At 38.6% G+C, this 17,492-nt stretch overlaps 2 protein-coding genes across 3 annotated transcripts; both read left to right on the top strand.

The window, feature by feature from the left end:
- Window positions 1-261: 261 nt before the first annotated feature.
- Window positions 262-9,577, top strand: LOC146758048 (kinesin-like protein KIF20B). 2 transcript variants are annotated; one of them, XM_085518298.1, is made up of 7 exons: window positions 262-390; window positions 2,743-3,010; window positions 3,511-3,572; window positions 3,771-3,890; window positions 5,091-5,286; window positions 7,727-8,930; window positions 9,371-9,577. In XM_085518298.1, the coding sequence occupies exons 1-7, from the start codon at window positions 358-360 to the stop codon at window positions 9,540-9,542; spliced, it is 2,055 nt and encodes a 684-aa protein (XP_085374424.1). In that variant the 5' UTR covers window positions 262-357; the 3' UTR covers window positions 9,543-9,577. The 2 variants fall into 2 exon arrangements, with proteins under 2 accessions (XP_085374424.1, XP_085374423.1); XM_085518297.1 differs by having other exon boundaries at window positions 2,743-3,031.
- A 666-nt stretch (window positions 9,578-10,243) lies between these two features.
- On the top strand, window positions 10,244-15,171 carry LOC146758047 (kinesin-like protein KIF20B). Its single transcript, XM_085518655.1, has 7 exons — window positions 10,244-10,360; window positions 10,758-10,818; window positions 11,058-11,183; window positions 11,447-11,586; window positions 12,784-12,939; window positions 13,874-14,050; window positions 15,001-15,171. Exons 1-7 carry the CDS (start codon window positions 10,247-10,249, stop codon window positions 15,169-15,171), a joined length of 945 nt encoding a protein of 314 aa, XP_085374781.1. The 5' UTR covers window positions 10,244-10,246.
- The last annotated feature ends 2,321 nt before the right edge of the window (window positions 15,172-17,492 follow it).

Here is a 17,492-nt window from a genome sequence, read left to right as displayed (position 1 = left end):
CATCTCTATGTGATATTCTGAAATGAGGGCAAAGGAGATTCAGGACACCTCTGTATGCTTGGGACTTGTTGGGGTAACAAATCCCTTTGTCCTACACCCTCATCGTTTTTTTTTTCCTTCCAGAAAAACCTAATTACTTTATCAAGGAACTTTCAGATGTGAAAATTGAAGAAAGTGGAAGTGCACTTTTTACATGTCAGAGCGAGAAAGCCGCATCCTTCGTCATATTGAGGGAAGTCATTGCTGAGCTCAAGCCTGGCAGGAAATACGAGATGGCACAGAAAGGACGAGACCTGCAGCTGAGCATAAAAAATCTGGAGAAAAGTGACAGTGACGTGTACACCTGTGACATTGGTGATGCCCAGTCCAGAGCCAAGCTGGTTGTACAAGGTATGTGTGAGAGCCATATGACTGCGCATCCTGTTTCTCCACTACCAAGACATTATCCTGGTAGAATTTATACATTTATGGCAGGTCTTTGGGGCTGCAGCTGTCTGGCCTGAATAGCGGTTCACAAGCCATGCACAGAGCAAGCTGCACAGAAAGGGAAAGAACTACCGACTAGAGCAGTGCCATTGAGAACTTTATGTATCATTTAAAAACCAAAAATGCTGATGTACGGTGAGGCTGGTGACCCAGAAATCAGTGTGAACTTTCTATCTCTGACCTTTCTGAGTTACAAATAGTCCTCCAGAGTTCTAGGCAAAAACTCCCTTATGCTGCATTCTGGGTAGTTGTCACGGTTTAAACAAAAATCTACCTGTGCCCGTGACAGGGGGGCCACAGGCAAGCGAGGTGCTAGAAGGAGCTGAACCTCTGTCCCAACTACTTCAGAAGCAGCCCAAACCCCCTCGTACATGGCTAAGATCTCCTTCTCAGTTGGAGTGTAGCACTCCTCAGACCCTCTATATGCTCGACTCCAAAGTCCCGGGGGTTGGCCTTGGGTGTTGATGAGGCTGCCCCATCTATAAGTTTGGACTCGAGAAATTCTCGTAAAGAAAATCTAGCTTTTGGCTCCTCTTCAGACTCTGACCCCGACCCTTGTGTTATTTCCTCCAGGTGACCCTCCTTCTTTTTCCTCTCTCCTAACTTCCTCTGCTCCTCTAAATTCTTCTGCTCCTCTAACATCTTCTTATTCCCCTCAGACATCCTCTGCTCCTCCAACTTCATCTGCTCCGGAAACTTCTTCTGCTCCTCTAACATCTTCTTATACTGCTCTAACATCCTCTGCTCCTCTAACTTCTTCTGGTCCTCTGACTCCCCCTGCTCTCCTGAGTCCCCCTGCTCTCCTGAGTCCCCTTGCTCTCCTGAGTCCTGCTCTCCTAACTCCCTCCGCTCTTCTAACTCCTTCTGCATTTTCTCTAACTGAGTTGAAACTTGTTTTGTCTTTCGCCCTCTTACAGGGGCAACCAACATTGTATCTGGTGTCCCCGATGGTTGGTCCAATCGGACTACATGTGCCCCCGGTGGCTGGTCAGATTGAACTACATGTGCCCCCGGTGGCTAGTCAAATTGGACTACATGCGCCCCCAGTGGCTGGCCAAATTGGACTACATGTGCCCCCAATGGCTGGTCAAATTGGACTACATGTGACCCTGGTAGTTGGTTAAATACATTCAGCTCACCCCGGAGGGCACATAGCTGGTCTCGGAGAGCGTTCCGCTCGAACTGGACAGCACCAAGCTCAGTCTGGAGGCTGTCGTAGTTGGACTGAAGAGTGTTGTACCCGAACCGGAGGACGTTATGCTCGGACTGGAGAGTGTCGAGTTTGGATTGGATACTCTCATTCTCGGCCCTGAGACTCTCTCTCTCAACCTCAAAATCTTCCCTCTCAGGAATGGTATTGAATAAGGCCCGATAAGCATTAGCTAGGCCCCAAGTCATTTGTACCTCCTTAGATCTGCCTGAGCCACAACATTCCTGTCACAGAATCACAGAATCACAGAATCACAGAATTACCCGGGTTGGAAGGGACCTCAAGGATCATGTAGTTCCAACCCCCCTGCCTAGCAGGGCCACCAAACATACACCTTTACTAGATCAGGTTGCCCAGGGCCCTGTCCAACCTGGTGTCAAATATGGTCTCAAATATGCAGTCAAACTCTCAGGATTCTTTAAGTGTTCAGGAGTAAAGCTCCATGACACTAAAGATGTCTGTCCTCTAAAAGTCTCTCCAAAGTTTCTCCACACTCCCTGCCACTCAGTATTCTCTGACTCTAAGGAAGACTTCCTCCTGAGGTTATAAATCCAGATACCGAGTGAGATCACTACAATAACCAACAGCAAATTCAGGGAGATTAATACGATTGACAGTGTGGTCCACGGGGACAACTGGTCAGTCGAAGACTGCTTAAAAGATGCAAAGAAAAAAGGAAAAGCATGCTCAAAAACCACCATATCCGTACTATTGGTTGCATTAGTTGCATTAGTTGCTCCCTCTGGAGCTGCATGCAAATACCAAATAAGCGTTGCTAACCATGCTTTCAATCTATTATACATTCCTATAACTTCATAGGAAAAATAGGCTAGCTTAAACATGGTCCAATATTTTTGGAGCATCATAAAAGAGGAACTAATGAAATGTCATGTTGTATGTGAATTTGTGAGGTGGGTTTTGAAGCTGAAATTAAAAACTTCTTGTATGGCTTTCTTCATAGTGGCTATCCAGACTATCTGTAGAAATAACAGCTATTATGTAGTCAGCTATTCACCAGTTTTAACTGATTATAAATTACGTTTCAGGGTGGAGAACATAGCATAGTGCCTGACACCTGTGTTGATCCTGAGGGCATTCTTGATTCTGTGCATTATGATGTCATGGATATTAAAGAGCAAGCTGAGGCAGCACATAGTTCCATTGTATCCCTGGAGGACCCGAAGGAAGATATTGGCTGGTTTGAAAAGCAGCTGGAGAAAACTAACTTTGAACTGATGGAGACCAAAGAAGAGCTAACAGAGAAAAACACCAAACTACTTAAAACTGAAGAAGAGCTGATGCAGAAGAACAAAGGTGAGTTATGCGATGTGAAAGGTAGAAGACAGAAATAGTTCATTAATCTAAAAGAGAAATAACCAGTTTGAGTAGGAATTAGAGGAGATGTTCTACCTTTGGAACCATAGCCTGTAGATAAGTGATAGTTTGTTCCTTGTGTATATTCAGGTTCAGCAATTCCACGGTTTTTGGTTATTTCTTTTCTTTTATTTTTTCCCCCCTCTCCTTTAAACTGCAACTAGCAGCTTTACGCTTTTGTAAGTATGGGGTTAAATGTCTATATCTTGATTTTTACTTTTATATTGTAATCTCTACTCTTCTTTATGTCTTGTTGATGCAATGTTTTCGTTCCAAGAAATATAGAAAACTTTTGAATCACTCCCAATAAGTGAAGACCACATGCAAATTAATTAATCTGTTCAAAAGCTACCTAAACATTAGAATATCTGGAAAAATTGATTACTTAATAAACTATCTATTGGCTACTTATGTAATACAACCTTTTCTGTGTGTTACAGACTTTGAAATGCAGGTGATTAAATTGGATGAGTCTGATGAGCAACTTAAAGAAGCAACTGAGGTAACTTTATCAAGAAGATGTTGTGTAAAATTGTTTTAATACCAACTTGTGGTAGCTTAAAATGCTATTCCAGTAGGCTCCATTAATAGATTTCTTACCGAGCTTAGCTTAACTGAATTTGCCTTTAATGCATTGTGTAATTCAGCTACTTAACACTACATTAGAAACTGATGACTGAATTTATTTTTTATTTCCAAGAAAATGAATGCACAAAATGAAAGGAATCGAGAGCTAATGGACATCGTGGTGCAGAAAGATGACATTATTACAGAGCTACAAGACTTAAAATCTCATTTAGAAGAAAAAGTAAAAGATTATGTGAGTTTTACACATCTCCGTATCCTTATACAAAAAAAGGAAAACACTAATTCTATGCTTGTAATCAACACATTTTTGGAAAACTGATTTTCTGTATGTAGCTGGTACTCGCTTGAAATTGTAAACAATTCAAATTTATCTGAAGGTAGTTGTTGTTAACACAAACAACAAAAATATCAGTGTGTTCCACTAACTCCTGCCTCACACTCCTACATCAGAGGAAGAGCAACAGTAAAAGTATGTTGAGTAGAGTTGGAAGTACAAGTATGAATGGTCAGGATATCTCCACGTTCTATGCAGTCCATAAAACTTTATCCTGACTAATGTACTGCGAGCTACTGAATATGTGAAGACTAGCTTGATTAAGTATGTGTGCATACCACTTCTGGTGGTTTTTGTTCATTTTTTGATGTTTGGTAGCCTGAAGTAGCTCTGAAAACATTTATAGTTAATTCTGTCACTCAGATCTCTAACCTTGTAAGCTTAGCAACTTGACCCTTCTTAGTCTTTGACTGTCTGCATCACTGCAACTTAGTATTTCCATGGTATTAAAGCTGACTGTGATGAGTAGTCATGTCCTCACCTATTACTTCTTCCAAGAACAAGGCTCCAACTCTATCTGTGAGATTGTGTGGCCTGAACACTTCTGAGGCTTTTCTTTTCATAAGTTACTAAAGATGAATAATCAGTCCTTGGCAGTGCCAGCATGGCTTAACAATCGTCATCTTGTAAGTAAGGAAGCTTCACTTGTGGTCAGCGTGACAGAGCTGACTAAGCTTTAAGGTTGGATTATATCTGTCACGATGAAAGTGATTTTAGCAGCTTAGCAGAAGTGTGATGTGATGAACTTGTATGAGAGCTGACCATTTGCTCTTTGACCATGTTTGTAATTTTGTTGACTTCTTGGAAACAGGAAATTCTTTGATAAACTGGTAAACTCTTGATTGTGTGCAAGTCTTTTACTTTGTAACCTGCTAGGCTCTTGCTTTCCCTTGTATACTCTACCGAGTATTGCACTTGTCATTATCTGAAGGTGTACTTGTTCTGTCTGCTATTGAGATTTGTAACTGATGTCTATAGAGTCACTGGGTAAATATTTTAGCTGTATGGTTTTGTGTAAATATTTGCCTACAGAAGATTACTGAGACTTAAGTGCTCCTTTTGTTAAGCTTCAATGTAACTGATCTTATATCAATACAGGAAAAGACTACCTACCATTTAACTACCATCAAAGCAGAACCGGCAGAAGAGAACACTAATAAAGGAACTGAAAGCAGCCAATTTTCAGTGCTTTCAGTTAAAGCACTGAAACAAGAGAAAACTGAGTTGGAAGTGGGAAGAAAGCACAGTACTGACGAGGATAAGCCTACTGTGGAAGAGCCACCTCCAAAGAAAGGTACAGTTTCTTCCATCCTTGAACAGGGTGTCTTCCAAAACAATAAATTGCTTCCTATTCCGGATCGGAAGCAAAAGGCTGTGAAGCGCGTACCTTATGGTATAAGGAGAAAAGCCACTGTGTTAAACTGTAAATAGAAGTAACTGTTATGTAAATATCCCTTTTTCAGAAGGTCCTATGCTGTTCATTTTTGAATGCTTAAGAATAAAAGTTTTTTGCACTATTTTTTTCCTTTTTGCTGCTTTTTCCTCATCTGTTGATGCACTTGCAGATTTGGTAATAGTTTTAAAGCAGTTTCTTTAGGATTGTTTCAACTGCTGTTGCTGATCTTCTGAGTAGCATCAGCTGTTCAAGTGCTTTTTTTTGTTTGTTTGTTTGTTTGTTTCCTGAAGCAACTATCAAAATTGTTGACGACCTGCTAATTGCTCGCTCATGGGCAATATTTGAGCAAAATGGTTTGGATAAGCTCTGATGCATTTAACTTCACTTCTGGGCACAGCTGAGCATCAGTGTTCCTAGAATTACGGAAGGCATATACAGTGTAGAAGGGAAAATCTAAAACTTAGCTGTAGTCCCTTCCTTTCTTGTATTCCTCTTGCAAAATATGTGCAAGGGAGAAAGTCAAGGCCTTCTTTGGATGAGATGCTGTTCTTGGATGATTTGTCCCTGCTGCCTTTATTTGGCATAAATATTGAATCCTAATGTGACCACTGAATGGCATCACATATAAGCATCTTACCAGAGACTGAGGGAGGGATGTGGACTCCTCCATACTCCAAATAGTAGTGGGTTTGTTCTAATCATATGACCAAAGCTCTCATTTAAAAATTAATGACAGCAATGCTCCACATAGGAATTAAAATGGGTAGCTGATAGTCACAATGTCAGCATGAAGTTTTCTGTTAAGAAGTACTGAGTATTCAATCATGTTAAAATTTTCTTCTATTTGTGAGTATTAATAGCATCCAATTTCAAAAACTGCTTAATATATATTCTTTAGCTATGTTAAATATACACAGTAGAACAATGAGCACAGGTATGTTGTGCTGGTTCTTTTGTAGAATTAGTTATATAAGTAGCACGAGCAAAAGTGTTTTAGGAGATGCTAGGTTATCTCAGCTTCAAGTTCAGGGTATTTACACCATTCTCTGAGCTTTTAGGTCTTGTTTCCTATGCTCTGTAATAATGCTTTTTCCCTACTTCCTGTGTAAGGAGCTTCTAGACTGAACATTACACATCTTCTCCCTAGTCTTATTTATCTTGCTTTAGTGCTTGCTTGTTGTTTTCAGCATAAAGTGTTTAGATTACTTATAAATCATATTCCCCTCACTAGTGTTGCTGGGAGCAGCAGTCAAAACCCAAAACCTGGTTTGGGGTGGAATATGCCACTGCTGTTTCTTCAGTATGACTTTTAAATCAGTTGAGGGCTGTATATAAAACTCCTTAGATGAGTTAAGAGGGTGTTTCCATGCAGTACACGTGAATCTGTATGTAATGCAGGCTGCAAGTGGGCGCTATAAAATTCTGCATTTCTGTAGTTGTAGTAATAAAAGGACTGTACAAGAATCACCATGGAATATATTGTTGTGGTGACACAATCCCTAGTAAGTCTTGACTTATTTTTTTTAATACTTAAAGTATGCATATTATGGAATGGACATAACTGGATTCTAAAGCAATGATGAAATACAGCAGAAGTTGCTTTTGATAGAAAGAAAATGCATGTGATTTTAGCTAATTGCTCACCAGTTAAAGAAAAACACAGCCCCAAGCTAATGGAATATTTATGGAAACTTGAATCTGCAAATTTGTACAACTTTATGAGTGAACTTTATATGCAAAAGAGTAAGTGTGGACAGAAGTAGGAATCCTCATATTTTGTTTAGAGATCAACTGAATAAGAGAGACAGATATCAACACTTAAGTGATCAACTTGTCCAGGGTTTTATCTTTCTTTTGAAAGTAAGAGGACTGTGAGTTGGAATGAAATTTCTTAGAGAACTGTTTATCTACCATTTAGATGTAGATGGAGTGATTCCTGGCTGCCTTATAGGGATTGCTGAAGCAGGGAAGATAGAAAGAATATAGCTGTGAATTATCTATCTCGTTCCCATGTTTATTAGATCTAATAAGATTTTCTACTGGTGTGGAGTGGAAGGTTTGAGTAGTGCCATGGTAAAAGTGTTCTTCCAGACTGAAAACCTTTTGCTGTTAATTCTGTATAGAAATCTGAGGCACCTGATTACGTGTTCAGAGGACTTTAATTCCTTCACTAGTATCAAATACTATGTGATGTGAGGGTATGGCTTGCATATTACGACAGTTTTTCACTTCGAAGTTGCTACTTGGTGTTGTGAACTGCTATGTAATAATGATTTTAATCAATCTGAGCTACATTCCTTTTCCCTTTTTTTTGTTTGTTTGTTTGTTTGTTTTACAGTAGTTGTAAATGAGAGAAAGAAAAAGAACACTGTAGAGCAAAAGACAATTGAACACATGAAACAAAAGTGCTCCACGTACCGAAAGGAAGTACTAGCACTGAGGGAAAGAACTGAAATCTTGGAACATCATTTAACTGTGCTTGAAGAACAATGCAGAAGAGAACAAAATAAAAAAGAAGATTTCAGTAAGCAGGTAACAAGCCTGCGTATTGAGCTTTCTTTTTCTGAAGAAACAGCTGATGTCCTCCGTGAACAAATTCTGCAGGGTCAAGCTGACTATCGGGAAATTGCTTCTGAACTGGATGAACAGAAATCTATAAATATGACACTAGAAGACAAAAATGCCCAACTAACTAACAACATAGAAGTTGCCAAAGAATATATAATTGATAAAGTGTCACAAGTAAAAGAAATGCGGACCAAATTAGATGAATTATACAAATGTCACTTAGATTTTCACACCATCGGTACTGACTTTGTCAGTGTAAAGGATTCCTCAGACTGTGAAAAAGATGAGCCAGGGACATCTCAAATTAGTTCTGCATGCATTCAGTCACAGACTTCTTCCATCTCAGATCTTGTGCAGGACCTCTCCTTTAACTATAGTCTTGAAAGGATTTGGGAAGTATGCAGAAGTATTGTTGATGTTTCCTCACAAAAAAGTCAGCACATCAAAGCACTGCTTCAAGACAATGAAAACCTAAAGGCGGGACTGAATAATGCTGAAAATCATAATCGTCAACTTGTAATGAAGCTATGTGAGATTACAACTCACACTAGTCAGGAAGATGATCTTGTGAATCAGTTACATGAGCAAATAGAAAAGAAAACTCAGGACTTTGAAGAAAAGACTGCAGAAGATCAGAGAGTGATTGCACAATTTCAGGAGGAAGTTGCCAACTGTGAGGTAAAAATAAGAGAGCTTGAATATCGCCTGGAGGCTTCCAAGACAATGGAAGACAATGTGTCAAAACTCAATGAATTACTTAAAGAAAAAGAATCTATTATTGTTAATCTGGAGACAGTTACAGCAACTCTGCAGGAGAAGTCTGCAAATGCAGACAAAAATTTTGAAGAGTTAAGTAGCAATGAAGCAAATCTGATTCAAGAAGTTCTGCAGCTTAAAAACAGCTTGGAGCAGATGAAACATTCTCTTTGGGAAAAGGAAAAGAGTGAAATGGAGAAAGTGCAACGTATAGAATCGTAAGTAACCACTGAGTTAACTTAGAGCCCTTTGAGAATGAACTAGAGTTAAAAATAGTTAATGGGAACATCCCTTCGACTTAATGCATCTGCATGCTTATCAATGGCCAAACTACTACTTTAGGATGCTTTGGTATGCTACTTGAGTTCCAAGGGAAAACAGGAGTGTGCAAGGAAATGAAGAATAATATGGGGATTTCTGGTGGTTTTGTTGTCCATCCCTCAGAATAGCATCTGAATAATTTATTGCTTCAGCATCTGATTATGAGAAGCAAGCTGAAATTCAAAAGTAATTGTTTAAATCTTGTCACTGGTCTAGATAGATTTAAGAGTCTATTTACAAATAGAAACCAACAGGCAGGGCATGGATTAAGCTGTAATTGCTGTTTCCATGAGATGTGTAACAGTAATGTTCTTTGTGTCTTTATTTTTAACATAAGGCTAGAAAATATTCTTTCTGAGAGTTCTGCCCTTGTACTGAATTTGAAAAAAGATTTGCAGAGGAAAGAAGAAGAGTATGCAGATCTAAAAGACAAACATTCTGATGCCGAGAAACAAATTCAGCAAGTACAAAGCGAGGTTTGTAGTCAACTGAGCTATTTTTTTCTGTAAGATTATGCTTGGCTTTCTGCTGTTAAAACTTCTCAAACTTTAACTATGAAGCTGGAAATTTCACACTAGTGTGGCTAGCAGCAAATCTTAGGTAAAGTTGCCATTGAAGCTCTAGAGGGGACCAGAAGTTAAAACACGGTTTCACATAGATAATGAACAGAGGAAAGTAAAGTTGGTTGGTAGTCTGGAATAAGGTTTGCGAAGAGAATAGCTAATCTGCCTCTGGAGGGGACTTGTTATTATCTCTACGTTACAATGACTTGCCATTGGTATCCGTGGTAACTCCAAAGCCTAAAACCTAAGTCTTGTGAAAAAACGCTGATAACTGGGAAGAAGAATGCTATTTACTTGAAGAGAAATAGACTAATTTCCAGAGGCTCTTTAATATAAGCATGTATATTTTTTTTCTTCAATTTCAGCTTCAGTGATGTTAATAGTTAAAATTTAATTATTAAACAAGAAGATATCTTAAAACCCATTTTGCAGGATCTTAGTCTGAAAGTTTATTGGGTGTGCTTGGGGTGGAAAATTGAAGCTTAAAAATGAATTCATGTCTTCCTTGGTAACCTTGCACTTGCTGTCGTTTTCCTACTCAGCACTTGTTTGTGAATTCCTCTTTATTTAACAAAGAAGTATTTGGCCAGGTTGGATTACAGACGTCTTTTAATGAACCGTGAGCTGTGCTTACATTACAGGTGTCCACGATGCGTTCTGTGGAGGAATCCCTCAGGAACAAGATGGAAGAACTTGAAAGGATTAATAACCAGTTTAAGGATGAGCTGGATTATAAAGACTTCTATATCCAACAAATTAAGCAGGTATTTTACTTGCTCTTAATTTTTATTAAATGAATGATGCAGGTTTTCCAAGCAACAGGAAAAAGGTCAAAAAAAAAAAAAAATTGGAGCAAAATGAAAGTGGCCAACTGAAATTAGTGGCAGACCATGAAAGATATTCAAATAATTAGTCACTACAGAGCACTGGCAGATTGTTTCCAATACAATAATCTGCATAGTAAATACATATGTAATACATGCATATAACCTGATCTTGTTGAGTGACATCATGATATGTTAATTGAAATGTCTTACCATAAATTCTTTTTATCAGCTTGAGTCCTTATTTATGCTTTATGAAAAGCTTATTAATTCTAGGCTGTCTGAAAGATTCTGCTTGTTTTTACTGTGTATGCTTTTCTTTCAACATGAAATATAGGAGCTGGTGGAAACTGAGAGGATGGAAGATATCTCCAAAGACTATGACCAACTATGTGACGGTCAGCCATTATTTGTGTGTGTGTGTGTGTGTGGAATATCCATGTAATTGTTGTCACATTGCTAATGACTTTGAGTCTTCTGTGTTTCGATTTTAAAACATATCTGCATGTATTTGTATGTAAATATTTCAATGGAGATGCTCTATTTCTTTTAAAAGAGCTTTTGGTCATGGGAGAATCTTGATTTGAGAATAATGGGAGCTAGTAGGGAGTTCATCTGTAAATTTTCAAACCTTCAGATCTGTGTGCAAGGGATAGAACAATTGAAGTTATGCGGATGGCATTAGAAGAACAAGAGGTAACGCAGCTTGAACAAGATGAAATGCTTCAAGCTCAGTTAGAAGAGAACCAAAAATTAGCTTCAGGTAATCTTTCCAGGGAAAGGGAGCAGGGATGTAAAAGGGGTTTAGACGTACTGTGATAGCCACTTCCATTTTCATGTGACTGTTACTTAGGCATTAACGTTCCATAGTAAACAACAACTCTCTTGTAGTTAAAGGCTTCTGTTGTTTCTTTATGTCTGTAGCAGATAAAACCGAAGCTGCTTTAGTAAAAAGTCATTGGTGTGGTATTTCAAATATATATTTGAAATGATATGCTATCTAACCTCATTTTGTGTATTGAGTAGAACTGATTGCATGGAAACAGAAATACAGTGAACTGGAATACCAGAGCAATGGTGACTGGCAGCAAAAGAACAACGAAAGTGATGAGGCAAATTTGAATGAAAACAATACAGAATTAATAAAGCTGCAAAAAGAGCTGGAGGTAACTTAACTTCAAAGTTGTAACTTGATAAAGTAAACTGTTATACTGATTACAGAAACTTCCTGTAAAAGCTGCAGTGCAACATGCAATAGGGACCAGGTACAGCTTTTTTGTGGTACGTTAAGAATGGCATCACTGATGCCCCCATAGTATAGGAAGTGTAGCCTTCCCTACATTATGCTGCCATGAGCAGTGCTTCTTTTGCTGGCCTCTGAACAGTTAGTTGTCTTATCCCATCTGATGTTATTTTTTGTTGTTGTTGTTTGTTTGTTTTTTTAAATAAAAGTAATGGGCTGGCAGTGGGAGTTTTCTAAGTGAGTATACAATAGGTTACATCCACTCTGTTAGTGGAATGGTTCTGAACTTCTTTCCTCCTTCACCTTGAGTAAGCTTATTCATGATATATTTTTTTAATGCGCAGAGCCAATTCACTTTTTCAAGAAGAGGGGAAAGTTGAACATTCATTGCTTCATTCTATACCACGTCAATGTGCTATAAGCAGAGTATACTTATACAATTGTTGTTTGCAAGAAAGGAATACTAACTCAAAGCAAATTGTAACTTACGGTGTATTTGTCAAAACTGTTTTCTGTTAGTTGCTTGGGCAACTAATATAAGCTATCGAAATCATCATCTAACTTTATCACCAGGAAGCCTTTTTTGTTGGGCTGCGGGTCTACTAATTTTCCTTGGTTAAAAGACTTTTATTTTTTCCAAGCAGTTTCTCAGGTGCTCTGTCCTATATATGAGAATGTCTCCCAGTAGGTTTGATAGAAAAGGAGACTACTCCTACAGTGTAAACTGTGTTGCTTTTCTTTGTCTTTCAACCCTGAAGGAGCTGCAAGTTTTCCTACAACTGCTGCAAGGCAGCGTAAAGTGTTAGAAGTTTTTAAGTTAAAAGAGTTTTTCTTATACTGACTTTTGGTGTAAGTTCTGTAAAGCTTGTGTGAACATTTATAAAGAAAAAGAGATGTTTTATGGAGGCTCTGCAGTCTGAATAAGAAATACTGGAAATGATTATTTTTTAATGGAAAAGAACTAATGATTATCCAATACCTGCCTTTGGGAATATTCTGTAGTAAAAACTGCTAATATTTCTGTTATCTTGCAGAAACAAGTCTATTTAATGATGACCTGGCTTTTAAGACTTTTATTCCTTAATGACTCACTATTTCATTTTTGGTTTCTTTGAAATAGGAAAGTGAGACTAAGTATCAAACTGATAGAAAAAAGTGGCTGGAGGAGAAAGAAGAGCTCCTAAATCAGATAAAAGAAGCTGAGAATCTTCGCAACAAAGAAATGAAACAATTTGCTGAGGACCGACAACATTATGGAAAGCAACAAGCAGAAATCGTAAGTGATGAGGTCCTGGCAGAGTTGTCTGGTGCCTGTAGTTTGGAGACAACTACATACCAAGTATTAACAGTAAGGGTGCATAAGAGCAGCTTGTCCAAGTCCCCTTGCTTTCTTATGCGCCAAAGCCCATATGAGAACTGCTTGATTTGGAAAAGGAAGGAATGGGGGGGCCACAAAAAGAAAGATCTTTCATAAGTGCATAATGAAATGTCACGTATGTGGGACGTCAATAAGAAAATTACAGTTGAAAAATAGATCACTATTTAATGAGGCTAAGAAAGTATTTTGTACAATAGCTTTTGTTTGTTCTCTTTTCTGCAAAGCAGAAGGCCTTTAAGGCTTTATAAGGAAGAAAAGGCAATTGAGTTTCTAAAGAAACCCCACAAACTTCTCTCCAGATACTGAATAAAAATACTTGGTCAAACGGCCACAGTTTTGCTCCTTTATCACTTTCCAAATAGTGACTGATAACAAAGTCACTTGAGTTACTTGAGCTGTTTGCTGGGCTCTTGTCATGTAACTTCTTAAACATGTGAATCTGTACATTCTGCAAAGCTTTTTTTACATCTGGAAGTAGTTAGTCCCGACTTTCTGGACCTGCAAGCAGCATAGAAGGATGTGAGGAGCTTAGTATTATTATCACTTTGTGACTTTATTTTCCTAAAGCTCATTAGTAATCATTAAATGAGCAAATTGAAGTGGAGGTTCTAAAATAATACTAATATTTTTTCACAAGGAGAGTAATGTAGGTTGTCTAATAGAAGCATGGTTTTGCTTCTGTAGGTTTGTAGTGCAACTAGTTCTAGAGCTCCTGTGGATCTTGAAGAGATCATACATTTACTAAGACTGTACAACGGTGCTAACTACCGAACTGTTAGAACAGTTCAGTGTGTAGTAGGTGATGTTCACTGTTAATCTGTTCTTCATTTAGGAAAGACTTGTTGCCCAGCTGGAGGAAAAGGACCGTAATCTTCAAAAGTGGCGTGAGGAGAGAGATCAGTTAGTAGAAGCTTTGGAAAAACAGCTCAAAACTTTGGCTTCTAATGTCATACAAAAAGAGACAGAAATAGCAGAACTGAGACAATCTGCCTTAAAGGATTCAAGCAAGGTCAGCTCTCCTTTCCTCCTACCTGATTAGCTACCCATAAATTCTGTAAAACTCCTGTTCCTGCTCTTTGTATTCTGGGTGTGGTTCTGTTCTTGAACACTGTCGTATTGACATCATGTGCAACTAACCAAAAAAAGCACCAGCTTTTATTTTTGTTCTTCAGAAACAGAATTTCTGTTAATTACTAAAATTTCAATTTTTTCAGTAGTTCAGATAAGCAGATGTCAGTTTGATGCTTATGATCCTACAGTCAGACTGGACATCTGTAGCTTTTTCCAATAATTTACAGCATTTCCGGATCCCAAGCTAGGCTCAATACTCAGACAGTAGTTCTGTCTCAGGTTTCTTACTTTCTTTGCTTTCTCTGAGGTAGTATCTACAATGGCATGAAAAGACAGAAGGGGACGTGGAGAGAGATTAAGGGAAGCATCTAAAAGCAGAGGGGGGATGATCTCTGGAAGTTGCATTTCTCATTTCAACATCCAGCTTTTAATCAGGATAGCCAATCTAAGCCGTAGCATAGAATTTCAGAAGCTAAACAGACGACTAAATGAGTTGTGCTCTTTTGAGAATGTTTGGATTCACTTTCTCTGAGAAGAAAGATGTTCTCATAGCAAAACTTCCCCTACAACTGCCGACTTTCTCACAGTACCGAGGATTTGGGAACAAATAAAAGCTCAGGTTATTATATCTTAAGAGAGATGAAGGCTGAAGCACATAAGTAAAATAGAAGAATCAAAATATATTGTATTACAACTTCCCAGGCAATTCTGTGACTACTGCACTTGTAACAGTGACCGTACAAACCCGTGAAATGTTACTGTTCTTGAATAGTTAAGTGTTCTAGCCTGCAATTCTAAAACTGATGCTACTAAGTAATTGCAATACTGCTTCTGTGTGTTAATTCCTTTTGCCAATCCCACAACTCAGCAGTTTTTACTGTTTATTAGGATAATGCAACTGTGATAGAAGAGTTAAGAAAAGAACTGGCTGACAAAGATGACTTTATAAAGGAATTAAAACAACGCATTAACCACAGTAGCCCTCAGTGTTTGCCAGAAATACCTTTACTTGAAGAAAGACAAAGTAGAAGGAATGACTCTGTGTCACGGGTTACTTAGATTTACCTATGCCCGTGACAGGGGAAACCACCCCACGCCCCCCCCCCCGGGGCCCGGAAAGGAGGGGGAAAAGGGGAGTGGGATAAAACAGCAACAATCTAAGGAGGAAAAACTTATTTTACTAAATATGATATCGAAATACAAGATAACACAATATAATATAATTAAGGCTAACAAATCGAACGAAACAGAGAGAGAGAGAGTCTCCGAAAACCGAGAGGCCTACTGTGAACTCTAGGCGACACGGCTGGAACGCTTCCCACTCTCCGAGAAGTTGGAGAGAAGAAGGAGGGCACTCCAGCCTGGGAACGAGATTATATAGAGTCCTGGTCCCGTGACTTATTGTTACTCCTGTTGTTCTCTGGGATATGTAGTCTTCTTCTGTGGACTGCACATTCAACAGAAGTATCCATACTTGACATGATGTTATGATGTGGAATACTGATAGCAAAATTACAAAATTACAAAACCATGACACTCTGTAAATGAAAAGGTATGATTATATTTATAGAAAGTCAGTACTTAACATCTTGTTAACCCCTTTTTGTTCTTCTGTTTTCCTAGGAGATACTGGAGCTGGAATCATTTTTCTTAGCATATAGTCCTTTAACTACATATTCAGTGATGAGTACTTGTTGGTTCTTTTTGTCTTCCACTCAAACATGAGCTCTCATCTTCTCAAAAATATTTTATTTACTAGAACACCATCTCTCTGTGTACATTATGGAACTTTTCCATGCAGTTTTCCATGTATTCGTATGTGGATGCTGAAGATTAGGCAGAGGTTTAGCCTTTGGTGTTCTAACATAGCAGCTGTGAGCGTGCAGAGTATGGGGGGAATGGATGACAAAACGACCAGCGTTACAGATTTTGTCCCTAAATAATGTCTCGCTTTCTCTCTTTTGGAGGCAGAATACTGCCTGAGACTGTTAGTGAGACCCAGTAGGGTGTATCTGAAGATCACACAATGAATAGATGTTACTACCTTCCCACACTTGTGCTGTGTTTCAGCTTACGTGTTCATGTGGCGTCTGAGCTTGAGGTTTTACACTGTAACTTTAGAAAACTCGAGATATATTGGAGGTCTATTGCATAGCCTAATCTTTACTCCTTTTAAATATTTACAGCCTAGGAAACAACAAAGCAAAACTAAAACTGGAGAAAGTATTCCATTAAGATGCAAAGCTGAAGACAATTATTTGTCACGTCGATGTACTAGGAGCCTCACTTCATTAAATGAATCTGAGGTTAGTATGAAACTTCAGATCTGAAAATGTTGTGATTGTATTGGTTTTGATAAGGAATGAGTAGGAAAAGATCTCATGTTCTCTAAACAATTCCCAAGTTTTAATTTATTTATCCCTTTCAAGGTGATCAGATCACCTGTTTTTATAGCCTTTGATAGGAATAAAAGCTGTTGAAACAATTGTGTGATGAATTTTTGTCAGGTGCTGCTGAAAACTCTCCTCATGTTAATGCTTATGAAGTGGCTCATGATTAGATAAGTTACTTGGAAAAAATTCATGGAGCCACTGAAACGGGCACAGCAAATTGAACTTATTTTCTTCCTCTGCAGGATTTCTGGACATTGTTTTGTTAGCAGATGATGTTAATCATTCCTATATAAGTTTTTAATTGCTAACTTTCATAAAATAGCAGTTACATATATTTTAAAAACAAAGTATTTATTAACCAACTTAATTCTTGGAAATACAGTGGGTGGCGATACTCCATTCAGATTCTTAGCAGAGCCTGATAAAGTGGCTCTGACTACTTTTTGTCTTTCTACAATCTTTGGTAACTTTTTGAGAGGAAGAAGACTCCCCTCAGGGGGTCGGAACAGTGTAAGTAGTAAAAGCTGCTAGTCTGTGTTTGGGACACTGGAGTTTGCTAGTTACTAGCAGCAGTAGAAGCAGCCATCTACCATTTTCTGATGTCCCCAGCAGCCTGTCTTCCATGTGTTCAACCAGCATCTGAACTCATTTTTGATACGCTAGCTGAATTCCTGCCATAGAGAAGGAGGAGTCCAGGTGATCTCAGTTCTGACTTTGTTGTTCCTGTTGAGAAAAACAGGATTGGGTGGATTGTGGACAGTAAGTGCTGCTGGGGAAATGCATACTGACATTTCCCTGTCACTTAGCTGTGCATTTGCTGCCATTTGACCATGAGCAGGTACATGATAGCCTTCAGCTTAAGTACGGTGTCATTGCTTGAATGTCTGTGTTCTCTCCAGGGAAAAGATAGCAATGGAGTTCTTTAATGACTTGTACTGGGCTTGCACCTTGCCAGCTGGACCTTACTTATGTAAATAACATCTCTAG

This window comes from Coturnix japonica, chromosome 17 (genome assembly GCF_054131305.1).
Source record: "Coturnix japonica strain WE chromosome 17, WE-NBRP24, whole genome shotgun sequence".
Classification (NCBI taxonomy): domain Eukaryota; kingdom Metazoa; phylum Chordata; class Aves; order Galliformes; family Phasianidae; genus Coturnix; species Coturnix japonica.
Note: the sequence above shows the minus strand (reverse complement) of the source record. Positions and strands in the feature narration are given on the sequence as shown.